This window comes from Hetaerina americana, unplaced genomic scaffold (genome assembly GCF_022747635.1).
Source record: "Hetaerina americana unplaced genomic scaffold, ioHetAmer1.1.p SCAF_37, whole genome shotgun sequence".
In the NCBI taxonomy this organism is placed as follows: domain Eukaryota; kingdom Metazoa; phylum Arthropoda; class Insecta; order Odonata; family Calopterygidae; genus Hetaerina; species Hetaerina americana.
In genome coordinates this window covers 413,144-440,215 of record NW_027286952.1, presented here as the reverse complement: position 1 = coordinate 440,215, position 27,072 = coordinate 413,144, and the positions used below count along the sequence as shown (strand labels likewise).

General features: G+C 43.2%; 1 protein-coding gene across 1 annotated transcript in view; it reads left to right on the top strand.

Annotated features, from left to right (window-relative positions):
* Positions 1–16,638: 16,638 nt before the first annotated feature.
* kermit (PDZ domain-containing protein GIPC-like protein kermit) overlaps positions 16,639–27,072 on the top strand; it is an 82,269-nt gene continuing 71,835 nt past the window's right edge. The window contains exon 1 of the mRNA XM_071589357.1: positions 16,639–16,898. Coding sequence (XP_071445458.1) covers positions 16,671–16,898 — 228 coding nt within the window. The 5' untranslated portion in view covers positions 16,639–16,670. The remainder of the gene's footprint in view (positions 16,899–27,072) is intronic.

The following is a 27,072-nucleotide window of genomic DNA, read 5'->3' as shown; positions in this document are numbered from 1 at the left end:
AACAACGTAATATATAAATATAATCAATTAACGTCCGCGGATCTCTGATTTCCATTAAGCAATACGGGATGTCTATGAGATACGGATTTATGTTTAAATTCTGGGATATGGTCAGAAAAATTTCGTATATTAACCTATAATTCTCCGAGTTCTTTAAATGACGATACATATTTCAGTGCTATGAAAGGAATGGAGTAGTTGAAGATTAGAGGGGATTTTTAAAAGAGACATGCATAGCAATAGAATTACTAGCGTTGAGTTTGGGTTTCCAGAAATTGTAACACTCCGAGATGCTATTTAGATCGTCCTGAAGATCATAGAAATCTGAAGGACTGCGCATTTGTATAAATACCTTGAAGTCGTCAGCATAAAGCAGGAAGTGAGATTGGAAGGGAAGAGATAGGGTGGCTCGACCATCGAAGAAAGAATAAGAAGACATGATCCCGTGACGCTGCCCTGAGGAACACCTGTCGTCACAGACGATCAAGTGGATGAAGCACCAAAGACAATGTTACTCGCCGGATTTTTTACTAAGTCAGCTTGGGTCTGGTGGAAGAAGTTCTGAAAATGTCCACGGATGAGAAAACGCTGATGAGTTCCTGAAGGAGGAGAGAGCAATGGTTGAGAGAGTCGAAATCTTTGTATTATGTGGCACTAGCTGACCCGGCGAACTTCGTACCGCCTAACAATCAATGAACAGTTTAGTTACACCATTTATAACTCGAGAACGGCTCCACCGATTTTAATCATATTTGACTTGTTATAATAGTAGAAGGAAAAATATTCAATAAAACTACAAAAAAATGTATTACAATGGCTCGTCAGAAAGGCATTTTCTTTATTCAATCTACGTATCGAAAAATCATTGGCGAATCGAGCGGATTGTACATTCGGGTTTATTCTCTTGACTCCAGCACCTTCTGATATACAACATTTTTTGTTTTGTTATCAGGTGCAAGAACAAATAACGCCGATGGTTTACCAACACGCAAACATGCCTCACATAATTGGCCATGAGAAAAACATGGGTTTTCTAGATTTAGACCACAAACATTCAACGATTGGCCTTGTGATTAGTTAATAGTCATCGCGAATGCAATACGAATAGGAAATTGTATTCGTTTTAACTCAAAGGGCATATCATGGTAATCCTCGGAATAAGAACTTCCTCATCTTTGAATTTTCCTTTGGGCATAGTAACGTGAATCACATTGATCACTAGTTTTTTTTATCACCAAACGCGCATCATTTTGGTTGTTTTAGGTTCCGAAGCATCATGGCCACCGAGTCAACCTTCAGCTGTTAACTGTGCGGTGGTAAGCCAGGCACATCCAAGGAGTTTACAAATTCAACTGGATATTTGGTGACTTCGTCTTCGTTTGTTGCAAGGTCAATAGATTTGAATTAATGCAGAGTACCAACGATTTGATTCTGAATTAAGAAGTTTAAGTCATCCACATTTTTGTTCTTGGCCGCCAAAGTTGCTCACTCACTCAACCATTTGCGATATTTGTGGTTATCAATGATATTCGGGAGCACTTTGTTGATGCGCTCAATTTCCGTTGAAACGAAATTACATAAATTCCGAGGACATGAAATCAATCCGCTCGATTCGTTGACAGGAGCACGGCCATTACCGATAGTCGACATCAGCAGACGGATCGTTAAGCAATCCAACTCTCATATTTGTTGTCAGTTGAAGTTGCTTCACAGAGCGCCAAGGTTTTAATGATTTGGGGCACGAGTTTATTTCATCGGCAGCAGTTGATCTTGGGATGACTGGCAGTGTTTGGCGGAAATTGCCAGACGGTGAAATCATTGCGCCAACAAAGCATATCGGGTCATTGCGCAGATCTTTCAATGTCCGTTCAAGTGCTTCCAATGCGCGTTTCTGCGCCATCGCGCATTCGTCCCATATCGCCCATCGTCCCATTCGTCCCGTTCGCCGACCCCGGCGGCGGGGTAACGTCCTCGTCTGCTATGCCAAGGGTCGCGGGTTCGATTCCCGCCTGGGTGAGTTTCCCTCTACCTAGGGCTTGGGTGTTTGTAAACGTGATCATTGTTATCGTTATTAATAGTTCGATGTAAAGGCCAGAATGTGCTGTTTTCGGACTTATACTGAATAAATAAATAAATATAATAAATATGATGATTTTAGATGCTAATATATTTTGGATATAGCGGACTGTTTCGAAATGTTACATGTCACTTGTTCAGAATTTTGAAGGTTTAACGGCAACTTTAATGCTGAATTAGCCGTATGCCAGAAGAAGCAACTGCTACCATTATGCCCGATCTCGCACGAACAGTGGCCAAAAGCAATGATACTCGTATGATTGTCTTCCCAGTTCCACCAGGGGCATCCAGGAAAAATATAGTAAGCCACCAGTTCCATCATCAATTGCCTTCACTAATGTATCATATACTTCCTTCTTCTTCTTCTTCTTAAAGGCTTCACAGGGGTACATTCGTTTGAATTGATCGGTCTAATTCACGTCGATCATATTCACGTTCTCGTTCTAATTCTCGATTAAACGCGTCGTTCATTTCACGATCTGGCGCTGGCATTCCTAACTTCACTAATAAGCTGACGTACATTAAGTAACACATGTCTTCAATCAGCAGCAAAGCCTACATATGCATCTCCTCATTTACCTCAGTATCGAGATATCTTGAACTTGCACGAATTCGATGTAAAATGTCTTCTGGCATGTCATCCTTGTATTTGTTCCACAGGTCACGTGGATTGGATGGGAAGCATGTCGAATGGATGATAGCAAATAATGTGCGTATCCGGCTTGGAGACGCAGAAATACTTGTTTCAGCCATTGCCGTGTCCCAATGATTATCGCTTTCGAGCAAATTGAGCTCTTGACATGCTTGTTGGGCACACTATATCATTGACAGTTCGTAGTGATTCAAACGATGTTGCCCCTCAAATATTCACCAGTAACAACCGCAAATAGAAGTATTCATCATTCTGCGGATGAACTGCATAAATACGGCCAAGAGCATCGGTGAAACGCCCATCCGGACGTCCAGGAACCACATCACCCTGCTTCCTACGCTGAAATTTATTCGATGAAGCGATACAATACGATATTTTACGATACGATGTTACGATAAGATATTATTACGACATTTTAATGGTTATTCTGCTATTCTGGGGGGAGACGAATCCAGAAAACCAAATATAATTAAAATCGACGATACGATACTTTAATGAGTATTCTGCGATTCTGGGCTGATATGAATCCAAAAAAATAAATATCTTTAAAATCGACGGCACGATACGATACATTTACGATATTTGAATTGTTAGTCGGCTATTCTGGGCTGAGATGAATCCAAAAACCAAATATCGTCAAAATCGACGAAACGATAAGATAATTTAGTGGTTATTCTGCTATTCTGGAATGAGTCGTATCGAAAAAACCAAACATCACGAAAATCGATTCAGCCGTTCTCGAGTTTTAAATGGCGTAACTAACACGATTTACGACTTTCTTTTATATATTTAGATATGGCATTAAGCTGTTCGAGTTCTTAATGGAAATCAGAGCGTGGAGTTGAAAAACTGCTCAGTTTGTCACGCGTGATCGGCCAGGAGGGAAGTCATGATTGCTCGACCGAAAAGAAAACCCGGACCAATTGAAGCAATTCAAATAAATCCTTTCGCAGACATGGAAGAACGCATTGCAAGGAGATGGGGCGCTAGTATGTGATGCCAGCTTTTATGCAAGCTTAATGAATGGGGATAACATTGACGGTTATCCATTTAGAGGGAAAGTTCGTGGAGAAACGCAGCGATTGGGTCTTAGCGGGAGAAATTAGGTACGAATTGAGGTAGGAGAGGTTAGGGAGTTCGGCCCGAATATACGAGGCCAGGAGAGCGACGGAAGGGTATTTTACAGAGGCGTTCAAGAACCTACGGAAGATTCATCAGCCCTAAGGGCTGGGAATTGGATTGGTCAGATTGGTAAGGAGAAAGAAAGTGATGACGGGTGAGATGCATTTCTGCAATGCACAACCGTAGTTATCTCCAAGTGGTCATCAAACCCATTCGCCCGTCCGGGATGGTTCCTTCCGGGGGAGTTTCTCGTCCCCTCTCTCAAAGAGAGTGCGGACAAGTTCAAAAACTCGTGCTCCGTTTTTCCATGAACTCGCGAGTGGATTTGTGAGCGTGACATCTTTCCCTGCCGTTTCGTTCGATGCTAACGCCCTCAATGACCCCGCGCTGCCCTCACCGCGGGATCTTAATGAGCATCGCTCGTCGCACCGTGTGCTGCCACCTAACTTTTCGTCGCCAAGTTCTGGAATTCATTCTCGGGCACCAGCTTTCCTTTGATTGCATCCATATTCTGCTATAAATGGAATGCTCTCGCCCTCCCATCGATGACACCGGCTGCTCTCCTTCCCCTTCGCGGTTTTAATGCCTCCAACAACTTGAATCGTCTCTGGGCGTTGGAGTGAAAATCCCAATCTCTCTGGCGCTTTCAAATGTTCATCCCTGTGGCGAGATAACGTGATACAGTGGAGGGTACCGCGGAGGAGAGTGAGTGGCCTCCGTGCGTCGGAGGTAGTCTGCCCCGGCCGCAACGCGGGTCGGGGAGGGTCGACCCCTGACCCCCACCCCCCCCCTTTATGAGGGAGGGAGGGAGGGGGGTGGGCGAGGTGTTTCGCGTGGATTTGGCGACACTCCACGCGCCAACGACGGACGCTTTGGTAAACGCCGCTCTCGTGTGTGTTTGTCAAGTCGCCGGCGCTCATATTTTCCTTTTCATCCACCAAATCCCGTCTCCGTTTCCCTCCGCCCCCTCCGGAGGCGCGCAGGCAGGGATATATCATCGTCGTCATCAAAATATCTGGTTTCCACGGGCGACGCAAACACAGCTGCCGGGAGGGGCGTCGCCCGTGCGAGCACCCCTCGTGTCGTGGAGCGGGGAAAAGGGGAGCACGGCCCCTGTGTGCTCGGGGTTGGCCTCGGGGGGCGCGAGGCTCCCGGCCGCGGGGGCGCGCGGGGAACTTGCCTCTGCGCTTCGCCCTCGCTATCGGTCCTTCCACCTTCACAAGAAGGCAGAACCCCACACCCCCCACTTTCTTTCCCGATTCTTTCGCTGCGAGGGGGTGTTCTAAGAGGAAGGGGGGTTGGTCCTAAGAGGAAGAGGGGGGTGTGCACCCCCCATCGACCCTTGGACTTTTCAGGTGCAATTAAAAAAATATATTAGTTCACCTATTAAAATGTCTTTTTTGATTTTGAAACTTAGGTAAACTTCGGAGTAATTATCCGTTGTATTTCCGTTTGATTCTGGCTGTAGTCCCTCCTTCCTGTCCTGCCTTCAGGAGTTCAATCAGAAGAACTGTAAATTCTCCGGCTAAACCTTTTCATTTTTTGCGCTTGGTTCCTGTCTCTATAAATACTATAAGGTTCCAAAGACACCATCGACTCAGTAATCGAAAACATTTTCCATCGCCAATAAACTGCGGGAGATGCCGCAACAGTAACTTTTAACGGAGTCATCCGCTAATATGTATTTCAATGCAACAATTCCAGAGTGTAAAAATGATTCGCCTTGGCCGGGATTCGAACCTGGATCCCTCGATGTCCGGCCGAGTGCTTTAGTCATTTAAGCTATCGAGGCATCATCTTAAGCTCTTAAATTTTGATTTATTTTTGTTATTTATTTAGAATATTATTTTTCCTTATTCAAATCCCAATCAAGGCGAATGATTTTTACGCTCTTAAATTGTCGCATTTTCCCTCGCTGGGTGAACTCATTAATCGCACGAAAACACCGCGCATTATTTCATCGAGTCCTTGTTTCTGGTCTTTTGTTTTTCTTAAAATGGGTTTCAATTCCGAGGGAGCCATTTGAGGTTTCAGCCGTAGAATGTGAAGTCATATTCGATGAACTTGAAACTGTATGCCGGGGATAAGTGCTTTGTTACAAGCGTTCGTGCTGCCTCCTAGGTGCCCTCTTGGGAAATTCTCGTTTTCTCTCTCACCCGTCGGGTGGGTCCGAGGTTCTTGTTTTCCTCCGCAGTCGATTTTCTTATAAAATTCCTCTCGTTTCACCGTAGGAATCCCAATCATCTCATAAACATTTTGAAATTGTCCTTATAGTTGTTGATGCCAGATTTCAATTTTTCGTCTTGGATTCCGGGACTGAGCAGGCGGTATTCTGTTATTTTCTCTAAAAATACTTCGTATAAATTTCTTTCATTCTCTTCGGTGAACTCTTCTTCTATTGGGCGAGTCGATAGTGTTCATCTAGGTCCACATAATACCCCGGAAACCATCGCAAGGGCGTGTGGCCTGGGTTGCTAGGCAACCAGCCATGGATGCCCGAACACAGCATCTCTACGCTGATATTATTTGAATCATGAAATCGAACAAGTTATGTCGTACACCTCAAAAGAATCTACTTATATTTAAAATATTAAATAACAGGATTTATTCAAACTATGGGGGAACAAAGCTATAGAAATGGGTTTACTTAAAGTGTATGGAGGATATAGTTGATGGAATACACTCACTTCCAATACTAACATACTTCGGGTTGGCGATCGTAGCTATTTTGATCTCTATTGGTCCGAGTAAAAAACATTTTAAATCTATCCGTTCTCCTTTCTACATATCTACCATCTATCTCCCTGATTTTACGTTGGTGATCTGATCTACAATAGTAAGTCGGGGCCTGTAATATGCCTTTAACATCTTCGGATACGTAATCTGCCTCAAATGTGCGCAGTAAACTTAGCCTGTATTTAAACCGACGGTCGACTAGTGGCTTCCATTCTAATTCGTCCAAGAGTGTCGTGACACTGCTACCTTGTTCGTTAAACAACTTCTCACCACCTAGCTGCTCTACGTTACACTCGGTCGCGTCCTTGATACTCTCATTACACTTCCCAAGTGCCCTTTTCATGAATCCTAATTTTCTATATGCTGTTCCGAATACTTTACGATTTTCCCTAGCAGACATCCTACGTAGTTATCGCTACACCCAAGCATTTTACCGATTCTAAGAGTGCGTTTGCTTTGTTGGGTCCCTGTATGGTGTCAGTGTCTCCGGGTGAAACACTCTTCTACCAAAAATGTATCGAAACGTATTCATTCGAAAATAATTCTAGCTCCCATGTCTCGCACCACTATTGAATCGCATTTAACTCATTGGATAATGATACGCTATCTTCTGACTAGATAAGTCCCCAAAAACGAGTATGGCATTGATAAAATATCCTGCGATGGATTAAAGATTTTTTGAATGGTCGGGTTCGAACAATAGTGATAGATGAAGTTAGCTCAAATGCAGCAGAAGTTACTTCAGGTATTCCCCAGAGAAGTATCATCGGACCTCTTTTATTCCTGCATTATGTTGATGAAATTTACTCCGTAGTAACTCGTAAGATACGTTTATTTGCCGACGATGCAGTGGTTTACCGTGATATCCGAAATCCCGAGGACGCAGCAGCTTTATCAGTTGACCTTAATGCTATACAATGGACACTTTTAAATTACAATTAAACTTAAAAAAGTGCGTAGTGATGATTTTTGGGAAAAGAACAATTCCCTCCCGAACGCCTACTGCATCGGGAACACCGAAAGAGAATGTTTAGATTCGATTAAATACCTAGGCATACGGGGAATATGCGGACAAGCTAGCAAATAATTAGGATTTATTAGAAGGGTACTGGGAAAATGTGATGAAAAGATCAACGTGAAACGTTATCTTTTGCTCGTTAGACCTCATTTAGAATATGCTGCTAGTACGATATGATATCCTGACAAAATTGGATCAATTGCCAAATCGGATCGCGTGCAGCGTAGAAGAGGTAGATTTGTAAAACGTTTTTATGGTTAACTGAGCAGCGTGTCAAAAAAATTTGGCGGCCTCGGTGGCGGCTTTATAATGTCTTCGTCCCTACCCAGAGGTCGCGGGTTTGATTCCCGCCTAGGCGGGTTTACCTCCACTTAGGGATTGGGTGTTGTTAATTTTCTAATGTTATATATTTGTGAAAAAGTCCGATGTAAAAGGCCAAAGTGTTGTTTTAGGATTAATGTGAAATAAATGAATATTTTGACGTTTCTACCTCTGTTCATCCGACAACACTTGCGGCACAAATACGACCCGCTGCATGTCCAACATTTCTGTCAAAATGGTGAAACACGATCCGACACTAATTCCAAATCTTCCATACATATGGTTCGCAAGCACTGAATCATACACCCCGTTGGCGCGGGCATCGTTTGTTGAGGCCAACGGTCGTGCATTTCTCGGTTCTTCATCGGTCGAGGACTCTCCAGACTTGAAGCGGCCGTGCCTCTTCACTGCATGAGTGTCAGCCACGAACACCCCTTCACATAAACGGCCGTAACTAATCAACGAAAACAGATAGAAACACATTGGTTGAAGGCGGTATCCCCGGACACATCGCCTCATAGCAGATTAAAAAACAACCAACTGGAGGCGCGCTATTCAAAAAGTTAGGGAGCCTTATGAAGAGACCTTGTATCTAAATTTTACTTTTCAAGGGGACCGCATCGCAGTATTTCTTGCCTTCTTTTACGCTCTCCATAACCTTCGGTACTTTTATTTGTAAAAGATTCAACGGGAGAGAAGTTACATGTTATTGCTGAACTACTAAACCTTGAATTTCTGACTTATTATTCGTACGAACGCACTAAGTTCGTGTAATCCGTGTATTATCCCGAGGATAACACAAGAAAGTTGAATGAGCGATTACATTTGATTGGTTTGTTGTAAAGGGACGGCACGCGTCAGCACAGCAAATCTTCTTCCATATTGCATCCGTATAATACGTACAGGACCCAAATGCTCCCCCTGCCGTCCGGCGGTGGACGCGGGATCGAAGCAGGGCACAGCGACGGGAGGGCGGCAGTCTCCCTTCGCGAATATCCGGCGCAGTCGTCGACGGTCGCAGAGGACGGTCAAAGCGGTGTCCTCTGCTGCTATGGGCCCTGGAGCAACGCGGTAGGGAATCATCAATAAAAGCGCCCGCAGCTCCCTGAACGGATTTGTATTTTTATTTCATAGCCGAATACATACATTTGACTTAAAATACTACGAGGAAGTTAAGGCATTTCTCATATCTAGAAAACACTTAGGACGCAGCTCACTCAGCGCTGGCCCAACTGTCGCCCGTTTAAGAGCTTCCGGATTCTCTGTCCATCGTCATCTGATGTCCTTCCAACTTGGCACGGTTTTCGTGAGTTGATAGGACAGATATGTGGTGATTGATTGATGTGTGGTGTAAAATTAAGTAACAGCTTAATTTTTTTAATATACCTTTTTTTCTAACTGATTGATTGATGTTAATGGGATGGGGATTTTCTTATTTTGCCAAAGAGAGTAAGAGATTTGAGTTTTGAAGTTCCCTTTAAGTGTACTTTACTATTTTACCTTCTGATTTTACCTATTATCTTTTGTGATTACTTGGGACTTGTGTGTTACCTGTCACTGCACATGTGGATTTTAATAATAAATAATAAAATGACTTCCTCTGAAAACAGTTTTCTTTCTTTGCGGGAGGCTCCTCATCCTATAAATCTCAGGGTTAAACTTCCCCACCCACCATTAATCATTAGCCAAAAATTAGTCCACGTTTTTCCGCAAGTATATGTTTACGAAAAACAGGCACGATAGTCATTGCTGTCATCATTTCTTGCCTCATCGCCTTCTTCGGAGCAATGAAGCAAATGATATCACCTGCGGGTAATGAGTCCATATCTTATGGACTATAATTGAACGACATATAAACGGACTATTTCTCACAATCTTCCTTACTGTGAATCAAGTGTGGTGAGTACATGTGGAAAAGATGCACTTTCCACTTGAAAATATTTGTGATACTGTACAACACCTTTCCATCTAATTACGTGGTACGTGATTATTCGCCTCTAATTGACAAAGTAGTGGCGAGCGATAACCGCATCGCTTATCTTCCATTGCCCAGGTTTCCGGCCTCACCGGATCAACTGAGGCTTAAGCTAGCATTGTACCTCATACAATATTCAACTATTTTTATTTTTTCATCTAAAGGATTTGCTTATTTGAGCGATACAGCAAGAATTTAAGTGGGCGGATTCAACCTTAATGGCCCAAAGCCTAAATTCGACTCATGTGCCTTCCTTCGAAAAGACCAAGTCAATGTCGTTAGAATCCTTCGATGTAGCACACTTTCCCATCTCTCATTTTGAATGACGTATTCTTCACTCTACCACTAACCCCTTCTCTAAATGTTAATGGCATCAATTCTTTTATTTGTCAATCAATATAATTCAATTTACTTAGGAGTAAGTTCTACATTTGCATAAATTAACTGTGGTCTGACTTGCACGGGGCCTTATGAATAATGCAACCTTCAATGTTTATTCCCTGCGTGGTAATATTGCCGAGCACAACCGCTCCCCTCCCCCGCACCCCATCGTGCCAATGTGCCAGTGAGCCTGCTAGAGTTCGGCCACGCCTCCGGTCGGCCCATTATCGCGAGAGGCGCTGCAACTGCTGGAGGCTATCACTCGTCTCCAGTTATTTCGCTCGAAATTTTTTTTAGTATTTTTCCAAATTTTTGTTTTTGCAATGGATGTGCGAGGTAAAGTATCGCGAGGTGCATTATATAGTAACTGTGGAAGCAAAAAAGACCTTACGAATGCATTGGAATTCCAATTACTGCCATCGAATTTTTTCTTCTATGGACATTGCCCTGAGCGTACAACACCACCCCACTTAATTATTGAAAGCAATTTATTAATTGCACCGCCAATCAAAGACTCATATACGAGGGCTGAAATTATCATTCTGCTGTACTCACTTCTAAATGGAGAGTCAGTTCTTCGCCGTTTAAATCTCTCCCCAGTTTCGAGGGCTCAGCGACTGACTGGCCGTCCGCATTTTTTCTTGTGTTTCATTAATTTCCTTTCGTGCATTTGATACATTTACTTTCCATTACGAGATAGAAAATCCGTGGTGTAGCTATTCAGGTTTGGTTTTTCGGAGGGAATCGTCTCAGCTTCTTAGTGCACCTGGCCATAATCGATTTAAAAACAAAAGTGCATCGTGAGGTCACTTGCAGTGGTGATAGTTTTAAGGGGATGGCGACCTACAGCTGAGGTCATGTCCCCCATTAGGAATGGATGGGAAAGGAGGAAGGGCGGAGAGAAACCCGGCATCGGCATTAGCCTACTCTCGACGAGGAAAGGTGCCGAGGGGGTCCGCACTTTAACGTCCCATCCGACGGACGGTGCCCTCACTCAAAGTGCTCTCCACAAAGCACCCCAAGCAGGGATCGGAATTCCACTGAAAACTGCCTGTCGCCTCCGGGATTCGAACCCGGGTTCTCTAAGTGGAAGGCCAGTACGTTAGCCACCGCACCATTCAAATTCTCGATGAGAGGGCTAGGAAATTCCATTGTGCGTAAACAAAATAATTATTAATATCAGATATTCGGGTTTACAAATTTTCATATTAATCTCTCAATTTTGCGATATGCTTTCATGCAGGAACTGAATCTGATTTTGTTGACTTTCTGAAATCCCTAACAACACATATACAAGGGAAAGAGGATATTTTTCCAGTTGCAATCGATAAAACCTTAAATATTGACTAATGGACAATGATGGGAGGCGCAATTTACGGTCATTTTCGTATAGTTAATAGGAATTGTCGGAGATTCACAGATGCGTATTCGTAGGTTGGTAAGATCGATTTATATAATTAACATTCCAATTTGTCATATGTTTTCCTTTTTTAAATGAATAGAGCAGTAAGATATTGAATTAAAATATATTCTGTTCTTTTTGACAAATTCTCGAAGCCAATTTTGACAGATACTTACAAGTGAATACGTGCAGAGATGATGAAAAAAACAACAGAAATTCTATATGCAAGCACAAATCGAATTCCTGCCGAAAAAAACACTAAAATTTCACTCTTATTAAATGAGAGAACATGCATTTCGCTGGTGGATACCGAGAGTCGCAATACGCATACCAGCCGACGCAAGAACAGTCAACTAGGATCCTTGATTACAGCCAAGGTAATTGCACAAACTGCCCAACTGATCAACCATACTTAGGACGTAGAATATCTCTTTGAAATGCAACTATAACTTAGAGGATTGGGATATTCTGAACAATATGGTCTTGGCTAACGTATCTTGAGATTTCCCCGCAGAGCGGCGGCGTTCAGAAATAATTTCCCGTCCGACTCTCGGCGACACACTCTCCGGCAGATGGCTCTCCCTTCGCTCCACTGGTGGCGGCACCCCTCGTCTCCTTGGCGAACCGAAGAGCCCGAAAGCGAATCCATCCCCGGGTGGCAAACAGAGGGGAAGGAGGGGGCGGAAATCCGAGAGGGGGGAGGGTTCCTCTTTGTTTAAGCAGTCGAGTGTCCACAAAAGACTGTCGCTTCGATAATGCGTCATCGCATAAATCTCCTTTCGGAGGAGTCGCCTCTCCTCCTGTTACGTGTGTGCTCAGTCCATGGGGGGGGGGGGTACATAATGCGCGAATACCATCCAGCTGCCAAAGTCGAGGGCGCCCCTTCCCTCCCGCCCCTCGAAAGGGGGGGGGGAAAGCCGGCGACGCCATTCGGACGGAAATGAGATCGCAAGCCATCTTGCTCGGACGACATAAAATAGAGATACAGGGGAATGCTCGCGGAGTGATGCATAAGAGATGAGAAGGATTTCAGATGAAAGTGGCAGAGCAGGAATAGGCGATGGGTTGGCGAGGCTAGTGATTACACAGCCCCACTCAATACCTTTTGTACAAGACGCCCTTTTTAGTAATAAAAAGTGAAGTCGGTTGGTGTACCTCTTTCGGGTTCCACGCTTTCATTGCTCCGAATGCCAATTCGCATTGCACCTAACCGCTCAAGCAAAGCAGCGAGCACCAAATCGAGGCGCCAATTGAATGCCCGCGACAAAGGAAACCTCCCGGAGCAGTCCCGAGAGGGGTGGGGCGGTGAAGAGGGAAGGAAAGCTGGCAAAGGTGTTGAGTGAATGCTGGTAAGAGAGGCGGGAGAGAAGAGGGATATGGAGCGAGGGAAGCCAACTCACCGAAGCGAAATCACCGAGAAGGATGTTTCCCACGCGATATGAGAAGATTCGCATTTGATACTAAGAAGATGAAAGCAAGGAAAATGAGTAAAAGTATATGAATTATACGAGTTATGTTATATATTCTTTAATCTTTAATATATATATATATATATATATATATATATATATATATATATATATATATATATATATATATATATATATATATATTATTTATTTATTGGTTAATCTACCGGTTAAGGTAGGTTTAGGATGTACATAATTACTAATTAAATAATTTGTGACCCCTAGCAAAACACAACATCCTACTCTACATCAGGTCCCTCTTCAGCTCTGAGTACTTTCTTCCTCCCTTCATCCCGTCCAACATCCCTATCCTGTTCCTTCCCATTCCTCGTTTGCCTAACATTCTCCCCTCAATTATAGTCTTCAACATCCCGCTGCCGGTCAAAACCCCCTTCAGCCACTTTTCCTGCCTCTATAGGATTTTTCCCAACAAACCCCTCTCCTCGCCCATCATACCAAGTACTTCCTCATTTGTTTTCTTCTATGTCCATTTCACCTTCTCCATTCTTCTCCACACCCACATTTCAAAAGCCTCCAGTCTACGTCTATCCTCCTGCTTCAATTACCACGTTTCCACGCCGTACACAGCTATTCCCCGTATCAAAGTTTTTACGAGTCTTTTCTTAATATCCTTACTCAACGTCCCCGTCATCAACTCCCTCCTCCTTGTGAAAACCTCTTTGCCTAGAGCAATTCTTCTCCTTACGTCCCTACTACTTTGACCATGTTGGTCCAAAATACTTCCGAGATACGTAAACTGTTCTACCTGCTCCAGTTTTTGCCCTCCTACTTTAATGTTTAGCTTAGTAATTTTCTTTCTTGAAAATCGCTAAATCTTTGTTTTATTAATATTGATTCTCATCCCATACCTGTCACACTGAATTTCCAATTCACTGAACAATGCTTACAACCCCTTGACTGACTGACAAACTAAAGCTTGGTCATCAGCAAACCTAAATGATTTTACGAATTCCCCGCCCACTTTCATTCCTACCTCCACTTCTTCCCATGCCTCTTTAATCATTTCCTCTGCATACAGGTTTGTTAAGTGAAAGAGTTTGGCAAATAGAAATGTGTCCTCTGAATCATGGCTCATGCCACATGTCTGGATATTTATTGAAGTCTGGCTTTATAAACAAATGGTAGGACTCCAACCTAAGTCATGAAATAAACCATCAATAAATGATTACCCTATTCCATATTTTACATGTTAATATGCTCTTTGAGCTTGAAATAACTTAATATTAATAAAATTATTCACTAAACTACAGTTTTCAACCCGAAGGTCGGTTTGGTAGGTGATGGTAGAGTTCACCCAGTACTAAGCCCAATGGCGTGTGAAAATGCACACATCATGGTGTTGGGGCCAGTTGCTTTCCCTGTGCCAGTTATGGTTTCCCAGGCAGATCTGGTGCCCAAAATATCAGACAGGTCTTGTGGAGCTGAGTGTGCCCAGAGAGACATACCTAGGAATCGAACCCGAGCCCTCAGGTCAGGCATCCAACACTCTACCCTTTGACTGCCCTGTCCCAAATAAAAGGTTAGCTCAAGTCCATTCTCACATGAAATACTCCAACCATGATGCCAACAGAGTAGTTTCTTATAATAATAATGGCACACTGTCCTGGCATTGATAGAGACATACATGCTCTGGCCAGTGTATGTTGTGTGGACATTGACTTATTGGTCTAACCATATATGGATATGAAATATTTTGACTAAGTGAGATGCTATCCCATAAATTTACACTAGTGAATTACTCTGTGGAACTAAAAAATCATACTTTGCCAGCACTTTTCCTGAAATTTTCTCGTGAATGCCTCCTGAAGTCATATCAAACTGGATACTTGACTCGTATGGAAGGAATGACATGAGTGATAGTGAGCTTGAAACATTACTTAGAATAGGGTTCTCAAGATGAAACTTCTTAATCTAATGATTTGAATTATTAATATACACTCATAAAAAATAAGATCAGAAAAAAGCACTAAAGGAATTGGAATCACATAAGGATGGAGGTGTGGATAATATTCCCATGAAATTACTTATATGTTTAGGAAAAGATGGGAGGAAGAGTTTTTAAAGACTAATTCGTGGCATTTACTAGAAAGGAATTTGGCCAGAAGATTTCATAAAATCGGAGTTAGTTCAAATACCAAAAATAGGATAGGTGGCTGTAAGTGAGGACTCTAGGACAATAAATTGGAGTGTGCTTGTAGCTGAAGTGGTACTTGGGATCAACAATAAGAGAATGGAGAGCAGAGCAAATGAATACATGGGGGATGGTGAGTTGGAGTACAGGAACAGTAGAGGCTGGACAAGGTCACTAATAGGGAGGAACATAAAATATCATCAGATTTTATTTGTTTGTTTAGTAGTGTTTGAGAAAGCATCTGATTGAGGGAATCGGGTGGAATAATTGAGTATATTGAATAAAATAGGAATAGATTGGAGGGAAAGGAGGCTAATCCGCAACCTGTACATGTCTCAGACTGCTCAGGTGCGAGTGGGGAACGGGGAGTCCGGATGGGCAGTGTTAGGAAGAGGTGTAAGGCAGGGTTGCCCATTATCACCGGAGCCGTTCAACCTGTATGCAGAGGAAATGATTGAAGAGGCATGGGAAGAACTGGAGTTGGGCATGTAAGTGGGGGGGGGGAATAGGGTGGAAGAACATGCTTTAGTGTGTGAGTCAGCCCAGGGGTCGGAAGCATTGCTAAGCGAATTTTAAAATCAGTTCAATAGGTATGGGATGAGAATAAATATAAATAAATTAAAGGGAACTCACAGAACCTGCATGGTATATTCAATTATACTAGGACACCTGTACCATCCTACTTCTCTTCCTCACCTCTCTGCGCCATGCAACCCCCACGCCGCAAATGCAGCCATCTTCTCCAACCGGCCACCTCCCTGACCACCAAATCCAAACCCAATATATTGCCACTTGCACCTGGAACAATATTATCTCCCGCATGTCCCCCGACTTCTGCCCTACCTTCTACGGGAGTGGATGCACCACCGCCCCTGTCCATCTGCGTGAATAATCACTGCTACTTCCCTTTATTCCCCGCCTTCTCTAATTATCCCATTCCTATATACACTGCTTCCCATGAGCAGTGCCTTGATGACTGCTTCTCTGTTTCCGAGATTTCTCTTTTAAGCTTCCTGACCGCACACACTATAATCATCCAATAGCCGCCATCCCCTTCACGCCAGCTCGCCCTCGCCTCCCCACTCATCCTCTGCGCTCTGCCCCCGACAACGGCATCCTGAAGATGGCCCCGTCCAAAAGCCCTTTGGTGCTGCTCGTTTGAAAGGGCGCGCCTCGGTTTGGTGACCGCAGCAGTTGGTCTTTCGTCCGACAGGGGCCTCCACCGCCAACCCCCGCGAGCAGAGCGCTCGGCCAAGTGTGACGGGGAACAAAACACTGTCCCGGCGCCCTCCCCCCCTTCCCCTCTCCCGATGCTTCACTCTCGTGTGATGTGGCCGCGGGCGCAGTGACTCGAACAGCACCACCGATGCCTCTCTTCAACAAGAGCAAGGCTTCCCGCAAGGAGGCCGAGGAGCCCTTGGGGAACAGCTCGGCGTCACACTCTGCTCCCCCCGAGACGCCCGTCCAGAAGGCCAAACTGGTGTTCCACTGCCAACAGGCGCAGGGCAGCCCCACCGGAATAATATCCGACTTCTCGAACATCAAGGAGCTCTACCAACAGATCGCCAACTGCTATGACTTCCCACCGGAAGAGGTAGGACGGGTGCACGCGGTGCGGAATTCCCTCGTGCAAAGCGACCGACCCACGTCTTCACTGGTCCGCTGGTCGCGTAAAACAATACATCCGCCCGCATGCGGATCTCCGATGATTGATTTAAACTGGGTTGTTTCCGGGGAAAATGACTCGATTCGCTCGTAGAACGTGTTCGCCACGGGTTATATGCATAGGGGCAAGGAACACGTTATTTCGGAATTTACTTTCTCCAGAATCCGGGAACTTACTGAGCTTCAGGCTTCGTGTTTGCTTCCTCAAAGTTCTCTTTGAATTGTTCTCGCTCTACGAGGATGAAAAGTGATTCTGGCCGGAATGAACAAAACCGAATTCATTTGTTCCGCTGCATTCCATTCGTGCAGGGATTGTGGATAAGACGATGCCGATCGCCGTGAGAACGCTCAATTATGTCCGTTGGCGCGGCGACCCATTGTGCGTGCGAGGCGGGGGCGTTCCCGAGGCGACCCTTCCGCCGCCGGCCGACCCCACAAACGCACGGCAAATCAATCGGCTATCCCCTATCTCCCGAGTTCGGCGGATATCGCGAAGAAACACCCACTTTTCGGCCCTGATTTCGGGAGAGATTAACGCGATGACCCAGAGTATTGAGTTCATTACCTCTATGATATCCACACATTACTACGCCGAGCACCAAGTCTTCAGGGGAGGCAATTGAGAATTGGAATCGCCACAGCCAAATTCTTTCTTCATCCCACAAGTCTGTCATTGGCCGTTGAAAATCATCAAAGAAGTACTAATCCCTCAAGGTCCAAAGACCTCCTTTGACTTCACTCTCGAGTTCCTCCCAGCAACTTAATCCCCTGCTCTACCTTCCTCTTGCTCATACGCCATCTAATCCTATTCCGCATCTTCCTGTCGGGAAGGGGTGGGGGGAAGTGAAGGGTGAAAATGTTCGTGCTAACATATACATGAGTATGCAAATATCTTCGTAACAGAACCGCTCTTCGACTACGCACAAATATATATAAACTTTGATTAAGATTTTTATTACACTGAAAAACAAAGAGAAGACACTCACATATGCGGCTTTGAAGTTTCGACGGCCGGCCGTCATCATCAGAGCCATACATACATACATAGTACATGTATATGACTTCCCTTTCTTTGGGTTTTGAAAATCTTAATCAATGTTTATATATATATCTATGTATTTATATATGTGTGTGTATGTGTATATATATATATATATATATATATATATATATATATATATATTTATATATGATGTATATGTATGAACTCTGACCTGAAGAAGTTCTCGGAGAAGGTCCTGGCAACTTCGGGGCTCGGACCAATCGGCAGTGTGTTACGGAACTCGGACCAATCGTGTTTGGCATCGGGAAAGGCAAGGCTTCCGCGGTCATCATCTCACGAAACCCTTGCAAGGGAAAACCGTCAGCAGCAGGACAGAAGACGCAGGAGAAGAAGGCCAAATTAGTTGGAATAAGAACGTGGAATGTTAGGACGATGATGAGGATAGGGAAATTGGAGAATATAAAGCGAGAGATTGAAAGAGGAAATATAAACATTTTAGGTCTAAGCGAGGTGAGATGGAAGGATAGCGGGGTTTACTGGAGTGATAAGTATAGAATAATACGCGGAGAGGAGAGCCAACGAGGGGTTGCCATAGTATTAAATGAAAAGGTAGGAAGTAGTGTAGTCAACATAGAACAAGCAATGGATAGAATATTACTGGTAGAGATAAAAGCAGAACCGACGAACTTGGTTATTACTCAGGTATACATGCCACCGAGCAACCATTCGGAGGAGGAGGTCGACAGGATATACAATCAGTTAGATGACATAATCGCGTGTTCCAGTAGGAAAACATTTGATAGTGATGGGGGATTGGAACGCGACCATAGGCGAAGGAAGAGATGGTGATGAGGTGGGGGACTACGGTTTAGGCACGAGGAAAGACCGCGGGGAGAAAGCAATTGAGTTCTGTAGAAGACAGGGAATAGTCATCACCAACACTTGGTTTAAACCCCACAAAAAGCGTAGGTATGCATGGGAAATGCCAGGTGACTCAGAAAGGTATTAGTTTCATTAAGTTATGGTTAGGCATAGGTTATGGAACGGTTTGATCAGTTCAGTTTCCCGGGAGCGAATGTGGACTCTGATCAAAATTTAGTTGTTATGAAGTGTACCATTCGTTTCAAAAAGATAAGGCAGAGGCAACGGGTTACGAAATAGAACGTAGAAGAATTAACTGAATTGAAAAGGAAGGAGGGTCAGCGGACAGTAGAGAAAATAATGGATGAGGAGAAAAAGCTAAATACTATCGAGGAAAAATGGAAATATATCAAAAAGGATATCGAAAACCACAAAAGATAAAAAGGAACTGTCAGTATGAAAAGGACAGGGAAACCATCGATCACGGATGAGATGATTGGGAAGATAGATGAGAAAAGGAATGAAAGACTGTAGACACGGTCTATGCTATTTAGGATGAACGAAGAAAAAACAGTTAAATAATCAAGCGAGACGGGTAACAAATAAAGTAAAATTACCATGGTGGAAAACGCAGTATGAGGATACGGAAAGTTTGTCGAGGGAAGGAGAAAATGGTGCACTCCACAAGAAGGTTATAACACTACCAAAGAGTAATAAGGCAAGATCTATGCTAACAGTTAGAGATAAGTCGGATAAGATAATAGTTGACACAGAAAAGATACAAGAGAGATGGCAGGAATATTGGAAGAACTGTATAGTAAAAAACTTAGACCAACAAGGTTAGAGATAGAAAAGGAACATGAAGTAGAGGAAGATAGCTTAGGTCCAGGCATGCTCGACGATGAGATGGAAAGGGCATTAAGGGAGATGACATCAAATTAGCCCGTGGGGGTTCACAAAATTCCTGCAAAACTACTAAATTGTTTTGGAAAATGTGGAGCTAATGGTCTAATTCGTAGACTCTATGAGAAAGGAATTTTGCCGGAACACTTATTGAGATCAGTGCTATTTCTTATTCCAAAATAAGTTAAGGCTACATCATGTAAGGACTACTGAACAATAAGTTTCATTTCTCACGCAGCTAAAGTTGCCTTCAGGTTCATCAACAATAGGATGGAGCGCAGGGAAAATGTTTACTTAGGAGATGATCAGTTTGGGTTTATGAAGTAGAGAGGTACGCGTGATGCCATTACAGTGATGGGATCACTAATCGAGAGGAATATAGAATACAATCAGGACGTATTTGCTTGTATCGTAAATTTCGAAAAGGTGTTCGATAGAGTGAATTGGGAACAACTAATTGGTATATTGCAGAAATTAGGAATACATTGGAGTGACAGGAAGCTAATCTGCAACCTGTACATGAGTGCTCGGGTGCGAGTGGGGGACGAAGGCTTCGGATGGGGACTGTTAGGAAGAGGTGTAAGGCATGGGGTGTCCATTATCACCATTGCTGTTCAACGTATATGTTGAGGAAATGATTACAGAGGCGTGGGAAGAGCTAGAGATAGGTATAAAAGTCGGTGGGGAATTCGTAAAATCAGTTAGGTTTGCTGATGACTAAGCTTTAGTTTGTCAGTCAGCCAAGGGGCTGCAAGCATTGCTGAGTGAATTGTAAATTCACTGCGACAGATATGGGATGAGGATCAATATTAATAAAACAAAGGTTATGCGATTTTCTAGAAAGAAAAAGGCTAAGCTAAATATTAAAATAGGAGGGCAAAAACTAGAGCAAGTAGATCAGTTTACGTATCTCGGAAGTGTTTTGGACCAACACGGTCAAAGTAGTAGGGACGTAAGGAGACGAATTGCGCTAGGCAAAGAGGCTTTCACAAGGAGGAGGGAGTTGATGACCGGGACGTTGAGTAAATATATTAAGAAAAGACTCGTCAAAACTTTGATATGGAGCGTAGCTATGTACGGTGGGGAAACGTGGTCATTGAAGGAGGAGGATAGACGTAGACTGGAGGCTTTTGAAATGTGGGTGTGGAGAAGAATGGAGAAGGTAAAATGGGCAGAAAGTAAAACAAATGAGGAAGTACTGGGTATGGTGGGCAAAGAGAGGGATTGTTGGGAGAAATCCAAAGGGAGCAGGAAAAATGGATGCAGAGCATATTGATCGGAAGTTGGATGTTGAAAACTGTGATATATAGAGGAGAGAATGTTTGGTAACGGAGGAAGGGGTAGGAATAGGATAGGGATGTTGGACGGAATGCAGGGAGGAAGGAAGTATGCGGAGATGAAGAAGGGCTTGTTCTAGAGCAGGATATTGGGTTGTTTTGTTTGGAGAAGCAAACTATTAATCCGGTTGTTGTGTCCATCAAAAACCTACGATATTATTAATTATTTACCGTTATATCCTGTGGTAAGAACTCATGATGCACCACGCCCCTGCACTCGAAGAAAACTTTAAGCAAAACTTTCACATTCGACCGACCTTGGCGCGCTTTTACGGCCTAGGCTCGTGCTGCAGTTTCCATTGGGATTATTGAGCTTTAGTTTCTACGTCATAACCATAAACCTATGATTCGTCACCAGTTATGACCCTCTGGAACAAAATTGGGTCGTCGCGGATAGAGTCCAACGCCTCATTAGCAATGTTAATGCGTTGCTGTTTTGGGTCGAAATTGAGCAATTTTGGTACGAATTTCGCGGCGGCCCGTGTCATGCCCAAGTCATTGGTAAAAATCGAATGGCCCGAGCCCATCGATATATTTAGGTCCTCAGCAAGGTCTCTATTGGTGATTCGACCAATGGGCCAATACTAATTTCTTCACTTCATCAACGTTTTCGTCTATTGCTTAAGTGCTCGGGCGTCCGGCACGGCACGCTCTTCGTCGTTTACGTCTTTTCGGCCTTCTGAGAACATTTTGTACCACCGATAAACTTTGCTTCGGTCCAAGGTAGCTTCTCCATATGCCACAGTCAACATTTGGAATGCGTCCGTGCACTTAAATTCGTTTTTCACACAAAGTTTGATACAGATTCTTTGATCCATTTTTTGGAACAGGCAAAAGTCGAAGGCAAGCCAAAACACGTCCCAGCAAAACAGCTGTCAACAATTAACGGAACATTGAAAATGGCCAACATTTTCGGCATAAGTGAGAGACATAAGTACTAACATAACGCTACAAAGATCGAAAATCAAATATATAAGTAACCCATCGAAATTAATAATTCGCGATACTTTTTGGACAGACCTCTTACCTTAACCGGTAGATAACCTAATAATAACAATATATATATATATATATATATATATATATATATATACACCCCCGCTACCCCAAGACTACCGCCACACACACACACACACACACACACACACACACACACACACACATACATATATATATATATATATATATATATATATATATATATATATATATACATATACATATACATATATTGGTGGCGGTAGTCTTGCGGTAGAGCGTTTCACTGCTGACCGGAGGGCCCGGATTTCATTCCCAGGCAGGCCTCTTTGTGCACCCCATCCATCAATGAATTGAATGAAGTGAATGTGAACGCCGTCGGGCTTAGTACTGGGTGAACTCTGTCATCTAGTGCGTGTGTATATATATATATATATATATATATATATATATATATATATATATGAATATATACACATATACACATATGTATAGTTACAATTATATGTGAAAAATAACTCAAATACTGCGTATGAAGATAAAAAGAGGTACATGCACTAGGGTATGTAAGGAGATATACTTTCCTACGCATATGAGAGGAGTTGCTAATAACGGGGACAATAACTAAGGTTAGATGAGGTAATAACAACATTATAGGCTGATTATAATGAAACAATAAAAAAATAGTCCCTCCCCCTAGCGTGGTTGGAACTAGTTTACCTGATCTGTTCTGTATTTGATTTGTCTAATATTGTTCTTACTATCCTCCCACCGAAGTACGATGAGGCTAATGGTAAATTTTCAACATCACTGCTGGGAAGGTATCCTTCCAATTCATGCAAGAGATTTAATCTGCAATTAATCTTCGCTCCGTGAGTGATGCTCAGCCTAGATCCTCTAATCATTTCAATACGATGCTCAGTTTATCAAAGCAATGTTTTACAAATCTAGCTCCCTTGCGTTGCATGCGATCCAATTCGGCTATCAGTCCAACTTCGTGAGGATCCCATATACTTGCCGCATATTCTATAAATAAGGTCTACCTGCGAGAGATAACATTTCTCTTTGATCTTTTCATCGCGTTCACCCAGTACTCTTCTAATAAATCATAATTTTTTTAGCTTGTCCACATATTCCCCGTACATGTGTTTCCCCCAGGGGAGATCGTGAGTGAGGGTAACGCCAAAGTATTTGATTGAGTCCCGGGTCTACACATTGAGTCTACACATTCCATTTCGTTGTTTCTGATGTAGTAGGCGTTCAGGAGGGAATTGCTCTTTTTCCACAAATTCACCATTACCCATTATTTTAAGTTTAATTCTAATTTCCAGGTGTCCGCTTTGTGGCATTAAGGTCATCTGATAAAGCTGCTCAATGATTTTCAAGTTCAATGATTTTTTTTTAATTTTTGAATATAGAGTTCAAAGTGATTGAATGTAGTAATAGCGACTCACAGTCATCTCTCATCTGTTTCGAATGATAATCATTTGAATTTCTCGTCCGCCAGCCGGGAATATGCCCGATTCTTTTGGATTGAGGACTCCCGATGGATTGCCAAACACTAGCCAAATTGACTAAAGGTATTAGTTACCTTAGTCCTGTTGGCATCAATTGCAATGAAGACTCCCGATTCCATTTAATCTATCGTTCCTCTATATCGGATAAGATTTTGTGGAAAATTTCACCGTCGGCGATATCAGCGGATAAACAGCTTTCAGCTCCGATAATTATATCTGCGCATTTGCTTTGGATAAGCTAATGAGATTTGTGACTCCGCTTTTTAAACTTCAGCAATTATGTATTAGTGCAGATCATTTTTCCTTGAAAATGCGGTTGCTATATTATTTAATGAGATCGATATTTTTCTTATTATTAACGAATACTTGATAGAGTTTTCCTTCCGATTCTATCTGATACAGATTAATCTATGGTACATACATTGGCATCGCATCTCCCCCCCCCCCTCGCCGCTGCGTTACCTTCCCTCCGCTACGGCGAGAGACAACCTTCCAATCTTACGGTTTACGGAATGGCAATTCTTCTTCGTCGAAAGACCGGACCGAGGGCCACCTGTCGATCACCCTGTCGCTTATTTCACGCGGGCGAACCCGTGCGGCCCCACGCGCACACTTGATACTACTGCCTCCTTACGGGTTCTTCCGAATCAAGCAGAACAAACGGGATTATTTCGAAGGGCAGAGCTTGCGCCTCTCAGTCTATAGTATGTTAAATGCCGTGGAAATTGACTGCAAATCATTTCCATGGATGGGATAATACTGTGTGTAGTTCAAACAAATTATCCATCTCCACTTATTAATCAAAAGGACATAGTTACTTTTCACTCGACGTAACATGATTTATGTTTTCGTGTTTCTTATGAGGATAACAAATTTTTCTGCGTAATTGACAAATTATGTAGTATCTATTAATTCTACGTAATTTGCCGATTACGTAGAAAAGTAATATAATAGAGCACTGGTGTTTTACACCTTCCCTTAACCACACAGTTTAACTACATAGATATTACTTTGGTCTTTCAATCTTGGCACGTCTCTAGGCATTAAAAGGCGAGCCATTTAAACCTAATCAGGAATGTCATCCAAAACCGCGTCTTAAGAAATTATTTAAGTAAAGGTAAACTAAAAGATTAAGTAAAGGCCTTGGTGAAATCGCCTCGAAATAATTACATATGTGAGTGCTTACAACGTGTGTGTGTGTGTATGTGGGTACTCGGGCCATGAAAACTTATTGTAAATTATTGTTATCGGTATTCTAGGGTTGATTTGGCATTGACACAGCCTAAATAAATGCATAAAAGTACATTTAATTGCCTCCCCTCCTACTAAGAAGCACAACCTGAGATGGAAAATCGTGGCACTATAGTAGGTCCCTCTTCATCTCTGAGTACTTTCTTCCTCCCTTCATCTCGTCCAACATCCCTATGCTATTCCTGCCCCTTTCTCGTTTGCCTAACATTCTCCCCTCTATTACAATCTTCAGTATCCCACTGGCGATCTCCCACTCTGCACCCATCCTTCCTGCCTCCTCATGAATTCTCCCAAGATTCCCCTCTCCTCGCCCACCATTCCTAGTACTTCCTCGTTTTTTTTCCTTTCGGTCCACTTTACCTTCTCTATCCATCTCTACACCCACATTTTGAAAGCCTCCAATCTACGTCTATCCTCCTGTTTCAGTGACCATGTTTCTGCGCCGTACATAACTACTCTCCAAAGTTATTACGAGCCTTTTCTTATCATCCTTACCCAACGTGCCTGTCATCAATTCGCTCCTCTTGTAAAAGCTTGGCCTAACGCAATTCTTCTCCTTACGTCCGCATTAATTTGAATAATTTAGTTCAGAACACTTCCTAGACAGGTAAACTGTTCCAACTACTCAAGCTTATGAATACCCGCTTAGATATTTTACTTAGTCTTTATCTCTCTCTAAAACTGCATTATATTTATTTTATTAAGATTTATTCTCATCCCATATCCGTTGCACTCAATTTACATAGCGTTTAGGAACGTTGGCAACCCCTTGCCCGACTGGCTAACTATAGCTTCATCATCAGCAAACCTAACTGATTTTAGGAATTCGCCGCCGAATTTCATTTCTACCTCCAGTTCTTCCCATGCCTCTTTAATAATTTCCACCACATAAGAGCCCAAGTGAAAATGGTCAACCCTTCCTTACTGCTCTTCCTAACACTACCCATCCGGACTCGCCGTTCCCCTTTCGTACCTGAGCAGTCTGAGACATGTACAGATTGCGGATCAGCCTCCTGCCCCTCCGATATATTCCTATTTCCTGCAATATACTCATTAGTTTTCCTAGTTCACTCTATCAAACGCTTTTTCGAAATCTACGACACAGGCAAATACCTCCTGGTTGCACTCTATATTCCTCTCGATTAGTAATCTCATTACTACAATGGCATCACGCGTACCTCTCCCCTTCCTAAACCCTGATCATCCCCTATGTAATCATTTGCCCTACTCTCTATCCTTTTGTTCCTGAGAACAACTTTAGCTGCATGGGACGTACTGGAACTTATTGTTCTGTAGTCCTCGCATGATATATCTTTTATCTTTTTCGGAATAGGAACAAACACCGATCTGACCAAGCCTTCCGGCCAAATTATTCTCTCGTAAATGCTGTGAATTAATCCATGAAAGCTCTTCCTCCAACATTGTCCTTTAAGCGGTTTAGCGGGAACGTTGTCTACCCCCATGGCCTTTTTGAAGTTCATCTCCCGTAATGCCTGTTTTATCTCATCGTCGAGTATGCCTGGGCCTTAGCTATCTTCCTATACGTCATGTTCTCTTTCTATGTCTACGCTTGCTGGCCCACGTTCTTTACCGTAAAGTTCTACATTAATATGAATACCCCGCGATCCAACAAAAAGGTGTGTGGCAGGGGGTTCAAGCACCAGGTGGGAAGGGTAATTCTTAAGGGAGGATATAAGAGAGGAAGGGAAACGGGAAAAATATTAAGTACAAATCTATCAAATAACTTGCAAATTTGCATGCGTGTTAATTCACCTAAAAAATTAGTTATATTTGATGCAAAAAGATGGAATAAAAAGAAGGCACGACCATTTATACTACTGGCCTCAACCATAACAAGGCAGTTCTCGCAGAATTGAAAAATGAGAAGGGGAAATTTGACTTTCATTTGGACTGCAACTCTTGGTCTCCGGCCCCGAAGTCACAGCTTGTGAATATGCCACCACGCAGCACCCCCCCCCCCCACCCCAAGGAGAGAGAGACGAGGGGTGGAAGGAAGGAAACTTGAAAACAAACAAAGCAGATCAAACAATACTGTAAAGAGCAGTGCATTCTTTAATGCCACTCTCATGCGGCAAGGGATTTGACAACAGCACACACGAGGTTTGTTAAAGTGCATGCAATTGACTATAATTAATTATTCCCTAGACGCTGAGGGTGGCAAGTGGAATATTTGCTATCTGTAAACCATGCAGTTGCTTTCCCGTATTGCCCGCGGGAAGAAGGAGTCCTTGA